Source organism: Bos javanicus, chromosome 2, assembly GCF_032452875.1.
Source record: "Bos javanicus breed banteng chromosome 2, ARS-OSU_banteng_1.0, whole genome shotgun sequence".
NCBI classification, from domain to species: domain Eukaryota; kingdom Metazoa; phylum Chordata; class Mammalia; order Artiodactyla; family Bovidae; genus Bos; species Bos javanicus.
This window is the reverse complement of record NC_083869.1, coordinates 48,319,165-48,336,159: the sequence shown is the minus strand read 5'-3', so window position 1 is coordinate 48,336,159 and position 16,995 is coordinate 48,319,165. Positions and strand designations below refer to the sequence as shown.

General features: G+C 34.7%; 1 protein-coding gene across 1 annotated transcript in view; it reads left to right on the top strand.

The window, feature by feature from the left end:
- The window catches only part of ACVR2A (activin A receptor type 2A), a 96,222-nt gene that overhangs the window by 66,607 nt on the left and 12,620 nt on the right, over positions 1–16,995 (top strand). The window contains exons 5-7 of the mRNA XM_061438460.1: positions 12,518–12,661; positions 14,571–14,714; positions 15,924–16,069. Coding sequence (XP_061294444.1) covers positions 12,518–12,661; positions 14,571–14,714; positions 15,924–16,069 — 434 coding nt within the window. The remainder of the gene's footprint in view (positions 1–12,517; positions 12,662–14,570; positions 14,715–15,923; positions 16,070–16,995) is intronic.

Here is a 16,995-nt window from a genome sequence, read left to right as displayed (position 1 = left end):
AATTGTATGAATTACTGAAAAATAGGAATAAACTTAAAAATGTTTTGAGATGGAATGACTGGGATGGTCAGACTTTATTGTGGAAAATACAAGACATGCCTGACTATGCATTCCTTCTGTCATGAACTGCGTTGTGGAAAAGGAGCATTGTCATCAATGTGGAACTTCATTTACGTCTTCTTTCACTGTCTCAATATAGTGTCATGCTATCTCATTTTTGGTGAGGTTTATGCAAACTACTTCTGCAAGACACTTAGTGGCCCTCTTGTCACAAAATGCTCAGTTTTATTTCTCCTTCAAAAAATGATTGATAGTTGTATCAAGCATTAATTGTACATTTATAGTGTACTAGATTACTGGTAAGTTACATAGATGTGTATTAATATATACATTATGTAAAAATATTAAAAAATACGTAAAACTTCCCCTTGATTTCCAGTTGTAACCAGTATGTAAGGATCATCTTTGGAATTGGTTCAGAAAAACAAAACAATACCCCTGGACCATACCCATGAAAGTATGGAATGGGGCCTGGGATATTATGATTCTAATAAAAGTTCCCCAGGCACTTCTGGTGACCAGCCAGGTATGGAAAGCACTGATCTGATTTTACCTCACAGGGTTTTTTATGTAGTGCTATAATGCCCATTGTATAGATAAAGAAATTGAGACACAGCGAAGCCCACAAGTATCAGAGCTGGAATATGAACCAAGGACTCTCTGACACTAAATCTTTGTTCTTACTGCTTATCCTGTTCTGCTTCTCTTTCTTCAGAAAGCAGATGCTTTAGCTACCTCAGATAATTCAGTAAACATCCCTGCCATCTCCAAATCATTCTCTAAGCTATTTTCCTACTTTGGGACATTGAGTAGTCTGACTACTAAAAGGAACAATAACATGATCACGTTGTTTTACAGAGGACAGAAGCGGAAGTAAACAAGTAATAGATAAATAGAAAGGCATATTCATGTGTTTTCCGTTAAAATTTTTTAGCACACATTTTAGAATAGGGTTTATGAAGATGGATTGGATCTTAGGTAAAGATTCTTGTGTTCTGAGTTGATGGTGCCAATGCCCTAGTTATTCAGTGCCCTTGTTTGAGGGGTAGGAGAAGTAGGTAGGGGAAATAGACTACCCAGTTGAAGTCTTAAGCTGACTTTGGTATTTCACCCCAAATTCATGTCTCCATATTCAAAGTTTAATTTCAGGACCAGTTAGGGAAAGATCTTACATTCTTGTTGTGCATCTCTGCAACACTGTCCCTCTAATTTCTTCAAACACTTTTAGACAAAATTTATCATTCCTTTTCTTAGGGAAAGCTTTTCTTAAAGCATTGGCTAAAGACAACTTAGTGATTAAAGATAGCTTATTGATGGATCATTTCTACAATAAGAAGTACATTTGAAGAGAATTTACAGTGATTCTCAGCAGAGCAAGCTAAAGTTACGTATACTGTGCTCATTCATTGGGTTCATCTCAGTCTTTTATTCTCTTTGGGGAGAAAAGATCAGTATTATGGAGGTATTCTAGAGGACTAAGTGATGTATCTAAATGAATCTCTTAATAAGCTGGTTTCTGGTAGTTAAATGGTGGAATTCTTTATTTCCAAGACATCAAGTTGTTTATAGTTTCTTATGATTTTGTTAGTATTTTATTCTGAAGACATGATGTAGAGATGTACATGCTTTAAAATCTAGTCTCCAATGATGGTTTTAATTTATTTTAAAATAAAAAATATTCTAAAATAGATTTATCATAGTTACAGGCGTAGAAAAAAATAACATGCTTAAAAAAAAAATCTATTCCTTTAAAAAAACAAAAAAAAAACCAAAAACTATGCTTCTTTCTTTATAACCTGTAACCATTATATATCTAACATTGTTTCATGTTATCACTGTCTTCCCTGCAATGCTGCATGAAAGCCTTAGAGACAGCTACTTCTGTTCCTAGCCCTGTTATTTATGAAGTCCAGTTCATTTACATTTTCATCCTTTCTGATCCTCTTGTTTTCAGGACGTTTTTATACTGGAGGCTGAGATTATTTCTGCAGTCTTGTAGCTGGTCTTGTTTCCAGTCTCTCTCTCCATCTATACTATTTGCTATACAATAACATTTTACATGTCTGATTATGTTACTTCTGTGCTTAAAAATATTTGAAGGCTCTCAGTGATCCAGCAGCAAGAATACAAAGTTTGAAGTCTGACAGTGGTCTTCCATACTTTTCCTTTTGATTATTTTCTCTCATTAACACCCTAAGCCATCCATCATATACACCTATAAGGCTATTAGTTATGTGCCATCCTTGAAAGAATAGAGAAACTAGTGCTCAAGTCAGTTTCTCTCTTTTGTGATTCACATGAATAACCTTGGTTAAGAAAGGTTTTAGTCATTTGTGAGCATGTTCCATTCTCATACTTGATTATAAGATGAGGTATATATTGTAATCATTACTGCATCTCACACAATATTTCTATGTAATAACCATTCTGTAAGTAATGAATTGCTGAATTGACTTTGTTTCATTTAATGTTATACTAAGATGATAATGCCAGAAAAGGCAATGGCACCCCACTCCAGTAGTCTTGCCTGGAGAATCCCAGGGACAGGGGAGTCTGGTGGGCTGCCATCTATGGGGTCGCACAGAGTCGGACACGACTGATGCGACTTAGCAGCAGCATCAGCAAGATGATAATGCAGTATATTCAGGGATTGTTTCATAAATGTTTGAGGTGCTTTACGGCTTTACTTTAAGATAAATCTTGGGACCATGTTTCTTGGGGATAAGATAAGTTGAAGTATTTCAAGCTTTTATAAGAAAATGCCATTATTCAATTTTCCATGATCACAGGTGCAAAAACATCCTTTTAGTTTGCATCACCTGGGTCACATTTCTTTTACCTGTCCTGAAACTGTCTTTCCACATGTAGGTAGATGCTCTTATGAGCTCCAGTCAGTAAACTGAATGCAAACTTGTTTTTTTAGTACCAGTGAGTCATGAATATGAGGGAATTGATGCACTGACTCTATTATTGAGAAGTTTTATTGTGGTTAGAGTTAATGTGATTTCAATAAAACTGTTTGCATTGTTTCTATAACCATATATAAGCTTAAGTTTTTTGCTTATAAAATCTCTGTGCTAATAAAAAAATACCACTTGATAAGAAAATGCATTTTAGGGGCTAGAAATTGTTTGCATTTAAGAAAGTATGAAGTTAACTTCTTGTTAATTTTTGAAGGCTATGGTAATAGAACTAGAGTATTGCAACATTGGTACTTTTTAAATGACATCAGTCTCTTCAGTCCTGGCATCGTGACATTTTGTCTAGGTTTTGATAAGGACTAAAGGCTTTTAGATGTTTAGAATATTGAGTTGAGCATACAAAATAATCCTATTGACCTTAATATTAAAGTAATGATAAGTTGATGTTTCACGCTATGTCAAATTATTATCCACCAGGAAACCAAGCCATCTCTGACGAGGTTTGTAGGATTTTCCTGTTAAGTCTATGTATGTTTAAAATTAAGAAGATACTAAAGGGGCAGCATAATAGTATCCAGCCAAGTCTGTTTAGGAAAGTGTGCTGCTCCCTTATTTTGGAAGAATGCAGGGAGAAGTGTACTGAATTTTGTTGAATATTTAATATGCTAATATTCAGTTATACTTACAAAATAAATATTATATCTGTAGAAGTGCATCTTGAAGTAGGTTGATTGCTAAATGGTTGAGGTTTGTGAACACATTTCTCTTTATTTTTCTCTTTCACCTTCTGTTCTATTTAAAAATTAATTACAAATGGTTGCTTGTTATGGCAATACAAATTATACAGAAAGAAGTATGTCCAAAAAAAGAATCATTTGTTCCTCCTTTTCCTTTATCAGTTTACTGAAATAACCAGTTTTAGGTTGGTGTGTATCTTTTGACATTTTTCTCTAATCTCACTTGTTTGAATGTATACTTTTCTTTTTTATAAACTATATAATGTTATTCTATAGTTACTTTCCTTTTATTTAACAGTATACCGAGGATAGCTTTTCAGCTCAGTACTTTTTAGTCTATCTTGTTCTGACTGAGTGATGTTTTTAAGTGAAGTTTAGTGCAGCATAATGCATGCTCATGAAATACCAAAAGTTGATGTTTTATTGGCTTAGAGTTTGTGTTAGGTTTCTGCTAAGGGCTAGAACTTACATTTCACAAGTAGTTTTTAATTGTATTATTTTCGGATATTTAAAATACGGTGATATAATGCTACTGTATACTCTTGAGCATATTCCCCGCGCCCCGCCCCCCCCCCCCCCATTTCATGCCTAAAAAAGTAGTACAGGGCTACTAGAAATGCTTTCTGTGTTCATTATTTTTGTATTATGACCTAAATTAGAACTTTTATGTATACTTTTAAACTAATTGTAGGGAGAACTGTCATAAATGATCCATAGACATGCTGCAGCTTGACAAAGTGTTGCTCTAGGTGTGTTTAAGTTATTTCTCTTACAAATGTACAGACAGATCCACTTGGATTGGCTGAAAGCAAAAAAGAAGGGCAGGGGAGAAGAAGTCAAAGTGTCGGGGGATTGGGGGCGGAGGTGGAGTCTGTATCAAAAGCTTAAAACAAGTTGAAGCTGCACATTAAAATTAATCAAAACACCTTATTTCTAAAAATAACATACTAAATTTAAAAATCTTGAGATCAGTTTTCCTTTGGCCTACGGAGAGCCCCATTCCATTTGACAGTTGCAGATGGGGCTGTTGCATATAGACCAGAGTGCCTAATATCTCCTTTTCCTTGTCTGCCAAGGAGATGGTAGGTAGAAAGAAGTGAGTTTGCTTTTCTCTGTATTTTTTATTTCCTGAGTCTCCTCCTCAATCTGATCCATCATTCCTAGCTACTTCATTGCTGTCAAACTTTTTTCTATTAATTTGAGATAATAAAAATGAAGAAGTCCATTTGTTTGTTAGTGAAAGCTGTTTGCATCAGGTAGGCCGGGAGGTGTTCACATTGGTTGGTTTTATTTTTGTTGAACTGTTCACCTGTTGCTTGAGTGCCCACTGTGTGGGGTATGCCAGGTGCTGTGCTTGATGCGTAGTATTAAGTGGCTCAGGGCCAGTCCTTGCTGGCCTTTTTGGAGCCCACAGTTAACATGTAGGTGCGCTAAAAGGTTGGTTGATTGGTTGTTTGACTTTGCAGCTTGGAAAGGAAGGGTGAAGAAAGTAAAAAGGGAGTTGCGTCAGTAAATTTGGGCAAAGATGGAGAAAAGGATTCCAGTTCTGCGGTGATAGGAAGAAGAGCCACATGTGGGATGGTGGGCTCATTTTAAGTGCTCGGTAAGTGTTAGCTGTTAATTGCTAGCCACCTCAAAATTGTACTCCAAAGGAGGAATTTTTTGAAGTTGTTGATTTCAACGTCAAAACTGATGTATTGAAATCATTTTACTTGAAATTAACTTGAAAGTATTGAGACACACACATACATGTATGTCAGTACTTGAAGTTAATTTCGAATAATGGAAAAATTTCATTTTGAGTACTCTGTCAAGCACTTGTACAGAGCACTTTATACATATTAGCTCAGGTAATCTTTCAATACTCATGATGTAGGTTCTGTTTTATTACGTTTATTTTAGAGATAAGAAAATCAAGGCACACATAAGTGAAGTGACTTGGCCTAGAGTCAGTCTGCTGAGTGGCAGAGCCTGGGCATTTATGTCTTGAGTATTATCCATTGAGTTAATTTTAATTGAATGGCTTATTTCAATAAATTATTAGGTCAGGTCCATAAAAAACTAAAGTCAGATAAAGGGAGGGATTAGAGTATATAAATTAAATTTAAAATAGTTTTTATAGTGGATATATATATTGCCTTGCAGATCAACATATCAGTTTTACCATATCACAATTATTACTGTATAGCATGGTCCTTTTCCTCTTTACTTGCAGAATACAAATGCTAAATAAAAATAAAATTTCTTCTGTACACAGTAGTAAACCTGGTGCTTCTAAGCAGCAGCCAGAAGAATGGGCATGGCTGCAATATCTCTTTCAGACTTATAATCCCAGTGCTGGCTTTGCTGATGAGCTAATCACTTCTTATGGAGCTTATTCAGAATCCTCATTCAGCCACCTTGGTCTGTCTTTACTTTCGGAAAGAGTTAGATGAGGAGAAACTGTGGAAAGTAGGAGTTGATATTATCACAGAGAAATTTTGAAGATCTGATTGGATAGAATCATGGCTGTGCATTTGACAGTGTCAGTATTATCAAATCTGTTAATGTATAATGTCTTGCTTTCGCTAGCTCAGAAACATTTGTCCTGATACACATACTATATTATTTCTTTACATATTCTATTTCTGTCAGCTTGGCAGTAGTCCTTTTTAAAATTTGCAATTGTAAAATTTCTTAGAATTTAAGATTACTAGATGATTAGAGGAGACAAGTCCCAAATTTGTCGATTTTTAAATACTTTTCTTAGAGTACTCAATTCTTCTTGATGGTCCGAAGAAGTTGTTGAGTGAGTTATTTAAAAAGTATGTATAAATATAAATCTTGGAATGGTTTAAATAGTAAGAGAAGACTTATAGTACATTTCCTATATTTTTATTTATAGTATGTAAAATCCATATTTCCAGAAAGAGTTCTTTGTATTCTGGCTCTGTATATATAACTGCCTACTGAATATCTCCACATAAATGTCTCCAAGCACTTAATAGACAAGAGTAATGATCTTCTCTCTCAAACCTAGTTCTCACTAAATGGACAGTAACCATTTAGCTACACGAGTCAGAAATCCAGAATGTGTCCCAATACTGTGTTTTTTCTACCTAATCTGCCTCCCTCTAGTTCTTAAGTTATATTTCTCAGAGATGCTCTCCTCAGAAAATCTTTTCTTACTCATTTTGCCTAGTATTTGTTAGGTGTCTCCTTATAGATGCTCACGGTAACCAAATTCCTTTTTATTGCTCTTATGTTATGATCATACCTTAATTAGTAAGATGCTTTGATAGTTTTTCTTCCCCACACTGTATAGTGTCAGGAGAGCCTGGGCAGCCAGTGCCTGGCACAAACCAGGTGCTCGGTAAAGATCTGTTGAATGAATAGAGAAGTATTATTCATTCTTTTCTGATATTTGTTAATAGTTAAATTTCTTTTTCCCTTAAGGAATAAGCAGCAAGTCTCTTTCTCAGCTGGCAACCTAATTACTTGATGTTAATGTGCTGATTTTGTTTTCACTCTTACCTCCGGTCGCAGTGCATGGTATTCAGGTTTCATTTTCCAAGTTGAGAATCCAGACTATTTTGTTCAGTTGCTTTTCATTTGTTTGTGTATTTTGGTCAATTTTTTGGGGGGGGGATTCCTATTGAGGCCTGTTCTTGGTGTCTCTTGTTTTGCTTGGATTGTCTTATAGCTTATTCTAATATTCCTTTATTGAGAGGTATATTGAGTAAATGTACACTTTTTGATAAGATGCATGGATGGCACCTGCTTGCACAGTGACATCTTTGTCTCTGAAAGTACTGGTATAGAAACAAAAACTGAGAGATGTCTAAGCTTTGGGAAGCTACAGTCTAGTTACTTGTTTGGCATGCATTCCTTTTAAGGGATAAATTTTACTCTGCAGTACTGAGAGATGTTTTGATAGTGGGATTAGCTAAGCCTTTTAGGTGAATTATTAAATGATTCTGAATCATTATCACAGGAGAAAATCAGAAGCAAGAAAAACTAGTTAAGCAACTGGTACACATAAACAAGTTGTCAACTCTTTTGTGTCAGTGCTGTTGTTTTTTGTAGAAATGTTGGAAACTGGGAAAGTATAATCAGTGATTGGAGGGATTTGAAGCCTTTCTTTACACTCGTGACAGTATTTCTCTTGATTTTAAATTGGGGCCTTACTTATTTTGGGATGACTAGGAAAATGAGACTCTTGAATCTTGTTCCGTATCTGAGTGTCCTGCATCTGAAAAGAATGCGTGGGTTTCTTCCCAGGGCCACCAGTACTTGACTTCCTTACCCTGCTTGTGGCTGGGTCAGTAGTTAACGGTGGCCTGGTCTGTCCCTGTGATCTGCTCAGTTCTGATCTTCCTCTTCTCCTATCTTACTTTCTTACCCTAGTTGTATTATTTATGTTGTACACACCCACACAGGCACCAGAAATGTTTTTCTGTGTCACTGTAAGGATTTTTCTATCTGCCTTGAAGGGAGAATGCAGTAGTTCAGCAACTTGGAGATTGTAGATTCTGAAGACAACTGTCTGAGAAACTCAAGTCTAGCTATATAAAAATTTCTTGTGCTGCTCGTCCAGTTTTTGTTAAAGGCAATACTGCCCTCTGGTGTCCACAATTCAATTCCAACCCATAGCTTCTTAATTAAATTGTTGTTTGTTTGTTTTTTTTTCACTTTTAAAGTTTAGACCCTACAGCTTCTTAGAAAAATGCAAAAATTATTTAAGACTTTCGGTTTAGTTTATTTGCTGGCTTGAAGTCTGTTGGATCAAGTAACTTGGGATCATACTAGAGTCATCTATATAATACTTCTTATCTGATAATGTCCAAAATTAAAAAAATATATATATTACTTTCCTCTGTTCATAAGGAAAGTGTTCTTAGTTCTCATTTTAAAAATATGATACATTGGATCATTGCCAACTTTGAAAAAACGAAATCCTTATTCTCCTTCCTTCACTTTTGTAACTAATGTGTCATTTTTCATTTCATTCTGGATATAAATCGTAATGTCTTTTGCCTGTGTTTTTTCTTCACAAGCACGCCTTTCATATAATGATAGAGGTAAGATGCACTGATGTTTGTTTTATGGCTGTGGAACTTTGTGGATGCATACTAAACATTTTGTTCTTAGATTTTGTTGTTGTTGCTTTATTGTGCATCCTTTATAGTTTATAAATTTATGTTATAGTTTTTTCCACTTACAATATTAAAAATATTTATTTTATCATAGCATTAGTTTTCGGTTTTAAAGAATTGTTAACAATGTTTATACTTATCTAAGGTGAAATGTGGAAACGATGGTTTTAGTTGATAAGTTAACACCTGATGGCTAAATTTTTAGCCTTAAAACCTTGGATTGGTTAATTTTTATAGTATGTCATTAATGTCAGCATGTGCTCATTTTTAACAGGTGCTGACTTTCTCATTGAACCCATTATCTTTTAATGTGAAATCTGTATTTTCAGGTAGTTTATTTCATCTTTGGCATCTTTAGTAAATGGACTGGCCAGAGGAATTATAACTTGCTCTTTTGCTGTCTGGGAGTTTTAAGGCTTTTATTTAGATTAGAATTGGCCTTTCATGTGGAGAACTCAGAATGAGTAAAATGGTTGCAGACAGCTTTACAGCTCCTCCTCGCTTCTAATCTTGTATCCATTCTTGGCTGTAGGGATGATGCTGGGTAGTGGTACTGGGATGGTGGCCACTGTTGTTTCCGTGCGATTTCTCAGCATGGTTTCTTCTGCTGCCATAATTTTCACATACAAATGGGGTAAAGAAGAGATGTGATCAGAGCCATGTTCTAACGTGTATCTTTTTCACTGGGCAAAATAGCATGGGTACTGCAAGAGAGCTGGAACTTAGGGCGTTTTCAAGAATTCTGTAGTCCTTATAGTTGTCCCTCTAGAAGTGGTTTTTCTCTGTAGCAGGGCAAGGGCATGTTTTATGGATAACATTAGAATGTTGTCATTATGAAGTTTAAGTTTGAATTTGTCTCCCGAGGTGTTCATGTATTTTAAAGGTATAAATCTTTCTTCCTAGAATCAAGTGTTGAGTTTTTTATAAATTAGTAAAATGATGCTAATAAACTGAAAATCATTTTTAATATTCTTAGATTATAGGATAAATAAAAGCTAGATGTAAGAGAAGCTGTTAAAGCTTCCTGTAAATGTAATGAAGAGCTAAAAAGTATGAATTAGAAGAATATTCTAATAATCTTTTACTAGAAAAGCAAAAAGATATATTGATTGGTATTACAGATTTTATAGTTATAATCTTACAGAGTTCTCATTTTTAAACCTGACCTTTCCAAGAATTATAGAATATTGTTGAAAAACACATATTTCTAAAAGTTCTGACATTTTGTAGGTGCTGACTTTTTAGACCTTTTTCTCACCCTTTGAAAATTGGCCTGTGTTCTTGTCAGTTTAAGCTTCTTAAGGTAATTTTGACAAAGCGTATTTCAGGCTGTTAATATATAATGTTGACCATAATGGTAATAATCATTAAGAGAGTGATCTAAGATTTCTTACCGAAATAATGGTAGCTTCAAAACTTTGTAAGTAGAGTCTTGAAAACTAACAAGAACTTTTTAAAGTTTATCTGTACATTTGGAAAACATCCAGTGATTTTTTTTTTTTTTTTGTAAACATAGGCATTGGAAATTTTTGTTTCTTAAAATTAAGTTTAATATTACATTAAAATCTTATTTTGAACAGTTAATATATTCTTAATTTGAGATGTGGATTAAGTCATCTAAATCCTGATGTATAGACTGGATCGTATCCACACGGTTGGTACTCTTAAGAATAGAGAATGGGTAAGAGACATTATCAGTCAGTTTATAAAAGTTATTACAAATCTTAGTGTGCACGTATAGTACCATTTTACTTTCTACTTGGTTATTTTCCCTCTTCAGCTTTCAGCCCTCAGCTGCATGGTTTAATTTTGGCATCCCTGCTTTGAAAACTCAACTTTTCTAACTTTTCTTTAAAAGATGAGGGAATCATTGATTTTAACTTTGTAGTTATAAAGTTTTTCAAATTGAACTTTTTCTTTCTAGTTAGCCTAATTATTCTTTTATGCAGTTATCCAATAATTCTTGAATTTTGAGGACCGAGTGGTTTCCTTTGCCTTTAGAAGAGTGGTTTTCAGCTTTTTGCCCTCTGTCTCCACGTTCACAGAAGTCCTATGTCCCTATCAGTGGGATCTCTTATTACAAACCTACTTGATCAGTCAGGGGATGAGGGAAGGAGGGAGGGTTTAATACTGGTAAATGTCACAGTCTTGTTTCCCGTCCCACTGAGGGGCCATACTTCTAAGGGTTACATTTGACTTCCTTGACTTATCACTTTGTTAACTAAAACAATCTTTACCTCTACTAACCTTTAATATTTTGAATGTGTGAGGGAAACACAACTTCTGTAGACATTTAAAAATTATGTTAGAATGGGTCACAGGAAGTCTTCTGGTTTATCATACTGTTTTAAAATAGGAATTCACAAAGGATTTTTAGAAAGATTGTCTACTTCAGAAGAAGAAATTACATTATGTTTTCTCTTTAATACTTTGCAATGTTTCTATTGCTGAGAATCTTTCTAACGTAGATGTCAACTTTTAAAAAATCTTGAGTGGCACTTGGGCTGATTAATGCCTAAAGGGAGCACTAACTGTCTTGAGGCATTAGAAGACGAGTTTTGTTTTGTTTTTAAAGGGAGAGTAAAGGCAGAAAGACATGCATTGATGAAGGGGGTGACATATAATTTATAAGTGTCTTAGGCTCCACCCAGTGCCATAAAGTCTGTTGCTACAGAAATTTTAGTTACTTCTTACAGTATTCATTACCCAGGCCTTCAAACATCTCTTGAAGCTTTCCAAAAGGCTTCCTTCCTCATGCTTTATTTGCAGATATTAAACTAATACAATGCTTTCTGCAAAGGGTTGGCACTTCACTTTGTATAGGAGGATTCCCTGGTGATGCTGTACTCCTATTTATGTATTTGCTCCATTTAAAAAATAACTATAGCAGTATACTTCTCTTTCATTTACCATAGCGTATCATCTAATGTGACCACTTATTTTCTGAATTATAATTTGTATTTTCTTTGCCATTAAGTCCCAGAATACTATCTCAGTCAATTCTGGGAAATAATTATAAGCAAAAGGATGAAGTGTTACTGGGTGGAAAAATTAGAATGAACAGAGTAGTTTGGTTATAGCAATACTAACTTACATATTTTTATATGTGCTTTGTATTTGAAATACTTACTTGTAATGTATTTGAAAATAGCCGTGGGTATTTCTGATATTAGTGAAAAAGAGTTGAAGCTAAACACTCATTGGGGAAAGTAATGGATTTTGAGGAGTGGGTTTTTGATGCATAGCCATAATTTGCTGTTTTGTTACTTTTCAAATCCTTACTCCATAAAGAAGTATCAACTGGATAAAATTGAGATACTATTAGTAGTATCCTGGAAGGTCACAGAAAATCTTAGAATTAATGAGACTGGATCAAAAAGAAATTTTCTCCTGATTGCTATATATATGTAGTGATCACACACACACACAGAGTAATAGTGTTGAATGTTATTATGAAAATGAAATTCAAGCTCCTTGCTTTGTGATCCCTATAGATAATTAGTAATGCTTGAGAACTCTGTTTTGGCAAGGTTGAAGTTAATGTCATTTGTATGTGTTTACCATTTTTGTCAATTGATTCCTTAGTATACTCACTTTTTTCTGATGTTTAGAAGTGATATGTATCATGTGCTGCTTTTTAAAATAATACTATTATTGTTTGTAGGACCCAGGACCACCCCCACCTTCTCCATTACTAGGTTTGAAGCCATTACAGTTACTAGAAGTGAAAGCAAGAGGAAGATTTGGTTGTGTGTGGAAAGCCCAGTTACTCAATGAATATGTGGCTGTGAAAATATTTCCAATACAGGTATGTTCATTGCAGTTTTCTGATATGCATATATTTGTTAAAAGATGCAGCTGGTTAGGTCATTGTAAATCAGAAACAGTCTGAAAACACAAGCCATATGTTTCAGGGTGGTTTTGTGCTACTGGGGAAAATGGTTAGCCCTTTTATGTCTGTCTTCTCATCTGAGAAATTAATCATACAACAGTCATGTTTGTTTGGAGCGGTGGAATTTCAGTATATGCACATATTTTTGCCAATAAAAGTTGTACAGAAATGCAGAGATGATTCTAATTAAAAATTAAAAATTCATTGTTTGAGTGGTTAATTTTTAATGTCCCATTGACATTACCAGAAAAAGCAAACAGAATAATGAAAAAGTAGTGTGCTTTGTTTTAGAATTGCTGTTTGGAGATATATCAATATTACTAGACTGATTGGATTTTGTTCTACTTTTGAGTATTGATGTAATTGTTTCATTTTGTTCAGTGAATTTTCTTTCTTTCTTTTTTTTTTTTTTTTGTTCAGTGAATTTTCAGAGGCAGTCAGCTGACTCCAAATAATTGGTTTACTGTTGACTTGTTTTTGTTTTAGAGGCCAACCTCATAAAACCCTGGTCTCACACACCTCTGAGTTACCCTTTAGTTTTGCTCCATTCGTGGTGTAGATCTGTGATGATTCCTTTGTTCCTGTTGTCTGTTTCTCTACACCTGTGGCTAATACCATGCATGGTGTTGGGATCCTGGCTGGGTGTTTTGATGCAGGTTTCATCACTCCCTTGCACCTTTGTTGTAGACCTTCCTTATACCAAAATAATTCAGTTTCTTCGTCTAATATACCTAGACTTCTGCCGTCTTACCTCCTTGAAAGCCTGTTTCTCAGAGTCTGTGAGGAAGTTTATTACTTTTTTTTTTTTGGTAGCAAGGCAGATACTGTTAAATGTAGTTTAGTTCTCAGAGGAGAAGTCTATTGGGCCAATGAGTGTTCTTATTTCATGTGAGGACGCATTTGGATTAACATAAATGTAACAACAACAATGACCATAGCTAACATTTTATTGAATGGTTCTATTGTGTCAGATAGAGGTACTTTACATATGTAAGTACACACTGATACGTATCCATGTATTACCCATACGTATAATACAACACACACTTCACGTATAACACAACAACCCTGTGAGGCAGACACCACAGTCCCTGTTTTACTAATGAGGAAACTGAATGATTACGTAATGTGCCAGAGATTCTTAGATAGTTTGGATCCAGAGGGTTCGTACCCATTATGCCTCCGTCTTTCATTATTCTCCCATTGTGAAAAGAAACTAATCCTTTGTAAGTAGACACAACACATAAGAGGCATGGATCACTTTGCAGGCACAAGTGAGTCTGTGGTGTTTCAAATTATTGTATTGCATATTTATACCCCATTGCTTTCTTATCAACTCTGCAGGGTATTCTAAACATTTTGTTAAGAATGTCTGACATACTGTTAGTCTTCGAAAAAAATTTATTTTCTATTTAGATGAAGTCATTCTCCCTGAATTTCATGTCTCAGAGAGATTATTCTTAATAGTAACATAGGTAACTTCACACCATGATGAAATTACACTGTAGTTATTAACTTGTGTAGGGAACATGTTGCCATTTTTAAGATTCAGAAGTGCAGCATTTCCAATAACTCCTACATTTACAAATTAGAAACATAAAAAAGTATGTTTGAGGGAATGGCGGAGGGCAGGCATTTAGTATGGAGCTGTTACTTGTTGTCAGAGTTTTCTTTTATTAAAAAATAGGACAAAAGAAAACCAAAGAATCTTTTAATACTTAGTCTTTAAAAAAAATCGTCTTAGAACTTACTGGAGTAATCTCTTAGATATGGTTTATTTGCCTGTGTTCTTTGTATTCTTATTTTTCTTTCTTTTTAACTCTAGGATAAACAGTCATGGCAGAATGAATATGAAGTCTATAGTTTGCCTGGAATGAAGCATGAGAACATACTGCAGTTCATTGGTGCAGAGAAACGAGGCACCAGTGTTGATGTGGATCTTTGGCTAATCACAGCATTTCATGAAAAGGTAGAAATATCAGTACTCCCCATTTTAACTCAGTAAGGTCAGGGTTGGCTTACTTTCCTAATGTTGGCTACAAAACCCTCACTTACTTTTCTGGGAACAGGGTGTATCTTTATAAATAAAAACCTGTTTTAAAAGTAATTTATATTAATAGAAAAACAAAGATGACAACTTTTTCGCCTAACCCTCTACTTATATAATACTAGTCTTTTGTCCCTGATTTCTTGTGCTGCAGTTACTTCTCTTACAAATAATTATTTTAGTATCAGTTCACTTCAGTTCAGTTGCTCAGTCATGTCCGACTCTTTGCGACCCCATGAATCGCAGCACGCCAGCCCTCCCTGTCCATTACCAGTTCCCGGAGTTCACCCAAGCTCATGTGCATCGAGTCGGTGATGCCATCCAGCCATCTCATCCTCTGTCGTCCCCTTCTCCTCTTGCCCCAAATCCCTCCCAGCATCAGGGTTATAGCCAATGCTTAATAATTTTCATTCGCCATTTACCATCCACCTTTATTACACAGGCCATTTTTCAACTTGAATTTTGTTTCTTAAAATTCTTTAATCAGTGTCGCTTAGTGACAGAAGTAATGTCAGGGAATTTATCTGATCTTTGATTTGTCACTAATTTGTAGGGTAGTTACCACCAAAACACATTTGCTATTTTTCCTCAATTTTTCTACTTTCAGAGTTAGTATGAAAGTATACATTAATGAAGTAGGAAATTGGGTTATTTTTGCCAATCAGTTTCATCATTGTCAGAAAAAAGTGGTTCTTTTATTTCTCTGATTCTTGACCAAAAGGTTGTCAGTGATCTCCAGAGGAAGATCCTTTAGGTTAGTTGTTTATATGTTTTAATTTTTTGTTCTCCTAGTCCTATGATATAACATCTCAATAGTATATTTTAACTTCTAAAATATTTTCTAGAATTTTAGATTTCCAATAATCTTTTTTTTCTTTTAAATTTCATCTTCTAAATGAGAAATTAACTGACTATGCTTATAGCAAACCTTGAAAGATTAGTGGTATTCCTTTCAAATGTTTATTAACGTGAAACTTAAAACCATTCAGAAAGAAATGGACTTTGGATATTATTCACTGAAAGGAAAGATATGTTGGCTTCCATAACCTCTTAAAAGTAAAAAGGAAAGTCTCCATATACACATGGCTTTTATCAAGAACATAAGTTGTTTTTTTTTCCCCCTTTCTTTAGGGTTCACTATCAGACTTTCTTAAGGCTAATGTGGTCTCTTGGAATGAATTGTGTCATATTGCAGAAACCATGGCTAGAGGATTGGCATATTTACATGAGGATATACCTGGCCTAAAAGATGGCCACAAACCCGCCATATCTCACAGGTAGAGCTGAATTTATATTATTTTCCCCAATAATTCAGTATTTGTTTATTATTTCAACTTTCAAACCATTGGGCAAAATTTTTCCCCTAGTTATTTAATCATGCTGTTGGAGGCATTTGATTTTTATTTGTTTTTCAAATTAGCTTTGAGATTGGCCAGGAAGTATTTCGGATGATATATATATTAACATCATTATCAAAGGTTAATGATTGACTTATGTTTCAATTTGTCTTATTTCCTAAAACATAGTTAAGAATGAAAGTGTATTTATCTCAAAGGAGAAATTTATTTTGCCTCAAAACATGATTTACTTCAAAGATGATTATAAATATGTATAAGAGGATGTAATTAAGGAGAGATTTTCGAATATATTTTTGTTGTGTTTTGAATGACCAAGTGATCATTACCGAAGTGCAGGTGATGGGAGGCATGATTTGAATAATTGGGTTGCCTAAATTTCCTTTTTCAGTGAAGAAATAGTACTTGGACCCAATAACGGTCAGATCCTTAAAGGGAAAACATTAGTTCCCTTTAGACATGGGATTCAGTTTGCCACTATAATTTAACTTCCTTGAACCTGGGATCAGTTTATCATCTTTTCAGTTTAAAGATGGTTGTTTTAAATTAACTGATTCTTGGAACTAATACTTAATCAAGTGCTGGTGGTGTTTTAGGTTGCAGGGAAGCATTACTTTTATTTCAATTCCAATTTTGAAAACCTTAAATGACTTCCACCTCTGAAGTTGCTCCCCTTCATCTTCCTGCATACTGTCTAACTGCCTCTTCCTGAATTTTTGCTTGCCTCACATAGTCCTATGGGAAATAATCCTTGTGAACCCCAAAGGTTACTTTAAATAGGGTACCTAAAAATCGATTGAGTCTAAAACTGGATATTGTATCATTTGTGGGTCTCTCTGCACACATAA